Source organism: Fulmarus glacialis, unplaced genomic scaffold, assembly GCF_000690835.1.
Source record: "Fulmarus glacialis isolate BGI_N327 unplaced genomic scaffold, ASM69083v1 scaffold2892, whole genome shotgun sequence".
Lineage (NCBI taxonomy): Eukaryota > Metazoa > Chordata > Aves > Procellariiformes > Procellariidae > Fulmarus > Fulmarus glacialis.
Genome location: NW_009199663.1, coordinates 17,963 through 21,226, shown reverse-complemented (window position 1 = coordinate 21,226; position 3,264 = coordinate 17,963). Strand labels below are relative to the sequence as shown.

Here is a 3,264-nt window from a genome sequence, read left to right as displayed (position 1 = left end):
CTTCCATGAACCCGTGCTGGCTGGGCCTGATCCCCTGGTTGTCCCGGACATGGCTTGTGAGCACCCTCAAAAGGAACTGCTCCATAATCTTCCCTGGCACTGAGGTCAGGCTGACCTGCCTGTAGTTCCCCAGATCCTCCTTCCGGTCCTATGCAACAGACCAATTGTGTTTAAAAACAAGCAAACAAATAATACTATTTTTCCTTTTTTGTTCCAAAGTCCTGCTCGGAAATCTGGACTTGAAGGCCTTAAGTCTTACCACGCTTCTGCTTTCCTTTAGAATTTTGCTTCTTTGTATTAATGACTGCCGTGTTGACTTATTGAATATAATTTGGCTTTTTCTTCCATTTGTGGACCTTCTGGGAAAGTGTAAGGATAACTTGTCATGAGAAAGTGATGAATTAATTGCTTATGGGTCTATGACTATCAAAATTGGGCGATCTAGATATTGAACAATCTGAAAATTCCTTTTACTCCTCAAACTAGCATAGAAAGAAACATGTAACGTTTGAGGTCAGGTTGGACGGGGCTCTGAGCAACTTGATCTAGTTGAAGTTGTCCCTTCTCATTGCAGTGGGGTTGGACTGGATGACCTTTAAAGGTCCCTTCCAACCCAAACCATTCTATGGTACAAAGACAAGTAAGTCTGAATAAATATCTTGCTTATTTCCAAAGAGCATGCATCTGGGAATTCTTCCTTACATTTTCGTGAGCTGAAGGGCAACCATGAAGGTAGGAGTCAGCACGAGTGAAAATTGTGATCAGTTGAGCACTGCTGCTGCTGAGCTAAAGAACTGATATTTCCTTTTAGACAGACTGGTAGTCACTTTTACTCTCCTTAGAAATGTCACAGACGCATGCCAGCCAAACGGTCTGCTATGTTTACAGTGTAAGTGATTTTGAAAGCTTACTGCTCTGTGCATTTGCCTTTGGACAGAATTCAGCTCTTTGCTTTTTATTTGACACTTCAAATGTTTTTATCTTGAACTTTCTCATGAATTTTTATTAGGGAAAATTCTTTTGGGAGAGGAATTGAAAGACAAAAATAGGGACCCAAGTGGCCTGCAGACTGAAAGATTAGAGAGAAGTGGCAAAGCCTCTGGGAGAGATGGGAACTCTGTGTCAGGGTGAGCCTCAAAAAGTTATGAAAATTGGCAAAATTGTGAGAAGGGATTCTCTCCATGGTTTCCACGGCTCTTTGGCTTTATCATGTCTAAAGTTGACTGTTGAAGGCTTGAGTTTCCCTTGCTGCTGTTTGTTGTCAAATTTGAAAAAAATGATGCTAAAGCTAGTAGAGGTAGAGCAGGGTTTTGGTGATGATAGACTCATTAGATGGGAGGCACCTATACAGGTGGCAGCAGGAGCAGCCTGTGGAGTTCTTGACTGATGGATGTCCAGATTGTGCCACTAAGAAAACTCATTCAGCTTTGCAGTTTTATAAAAATACAGCCTAGGGATGGAGCTCTCCTTACGTAGTAAAGCAGCAGATATTAAAACAACAACATGGATTCCAGAACTGTCCGAGAAACTTAGGTTTCTGGAGTTTCTGCATTAACAGAGCAGAGAGAAGTGTCACCTGTAGGGTGTAACTACCTTATTGGAATTAGACATTTAATTCAACCTATGATTTCTTCTGTAAAACTGTCACGACAACCTGAATGAATAGTATGATCTAAATCTTTTTCAGTTTCATAATTCCCAACACAGTACAAATTTATGCTTTGCTTTGTTTTGGGTTTGGTTTCTTGTTTTTTTGTTTGGTTGGTGGGTTTTTTTTGTTTGTATGGTTTTTTGGTTGTTTTTTTTTTTTCTCCCCAAAAAGGGGCCTGGATCAAGGGGAGAGCTTTGGGAGATGGGAAGAGGCTGTTTTTGATCTGGGTAGTAACTGTGCTTGGAGAAGAGAGTTGCAGAGACTGTAAGAGGAAGCAAAAGGAAGGGGGTGGTCTCTGGGAAACTGCAGCTCATGCAGAGAGCGCGCTGAGATGATCAGAGAGCAGAAGGGGAGGGAAGGCAAAGGTGTGATGGACAGTTTTCTAGGGGCCAGAGGCCACTGTGAAGAGTTTGCTGTAGCTCATAAAGTGCTGAATTGCCTGAAGCTCAGCTAGAGCTAAATACTTCAGAAAATGCAGCAGGAAAAGGAAGGCTTGTGTATATACCACTTCTACTTTTGTTCTTTCTGATATAGTAGCATAAAGTTTTCTCACAGAAGAAAAAAAAAAACACCCAACCCAAAAAAACCAATCCAAAACACCCAACACAAAAAACCCCTACTAGCTGATATTCTAAGTTATACCTGGGTTTTGGTGTCTATTTTTATTTTTCAGTCACAAGCTTTTGGTGTTTATTGAGATATCATTAGCTGGGGACAGTCTCAGCAAATTCACCTCTAAGTTCTGTTTGATTAAAAGCCTGGACCGAGAAGTGACTGAGTATAAATGTGACTTGAGATGTGAAAATTATGTAAGACATTTAAAGTGTGGCTTTTTACAGGTCTCATGCAAGTATTTGAGGTAAGCTAGACCTTGTTTAGGATTTATGATTTAAGCAGTCATCAGGTTAGGATGGTAGACACAGGATTAAAACTAGTCTACAGGAATACAAAATGAATATGGCCTATCCACTGTCACTGTAATAAGTGGAGTAACCTGAGAGATTTAAATATAGTTTGATATGTTATCACTGATTGCTGGAAAACATATAATACAAAGCCTAGAATCTGGTAGTGCATGTTAATTTTGCCTAAAGATGCAGGGAATGAAAATAACAACTGAATATTATTTTGAAAGTCTTTGTAATTGGTCTTTTTGTTTTTTAGGAAATCTTTAAGATAGAAGGCAACCTTGGAATTCCAAGACAAAAAAGGGCTATTTTGGCAACTCCAATATTAATTCCTGAAAATCAAAGACCACCATTCCCCAGATCTGTTGGCAAGGTAAGTCAACAAAGAACTGGATCAAATTTTGATATTAAGTAATCGATCTATTTCTCTTAAAATTTTGTAATGCCTATCATGTTGGTAGTAATATCCCAGACAAAATTAAGAAACAGAAAACTGAACAGAGAAGATTGTTTTACTGTCTATATTGTGTAGACAGAAGAAAATGTCTTAGTATTCATGGCAGATTTTAACAGCATACATTTTGGTAAAAAGTATTGATCAGAGACGTATGTTTTCATGCAGCTGCTATCTTCAGCAGAGGTTGCTGCCTACCTGTGTGTCTATGTGTTAGACTGGGGCTAAAATCTAGGCCAGGAATGTTATGA

General features: G+C 39.5%; 1 protein-coding gene across 1 annotated transcript in view; it reads left to right on the top strand.

Annotated features, from left to right (window-relative positions):
• LOC104073514 (cadherin-13-like) overlaps positions 1-2,974 on the top strand; it is a 207,882-nt gene extending 204,908 nt beyond the window's left edge. Inside the window, exon 4 of the mRNA XM_009573326.1 lies at positions 2,816-2,974. Coding sequence (XP_009571621.1) covers positions 2,816-2,974 — 159 coding nt within the window. The remainder of the gene's footprint in view (positions 1-2,815) is intronic.
• Positions 2,975-3,264: the final 290 nt, after the last annotated feature.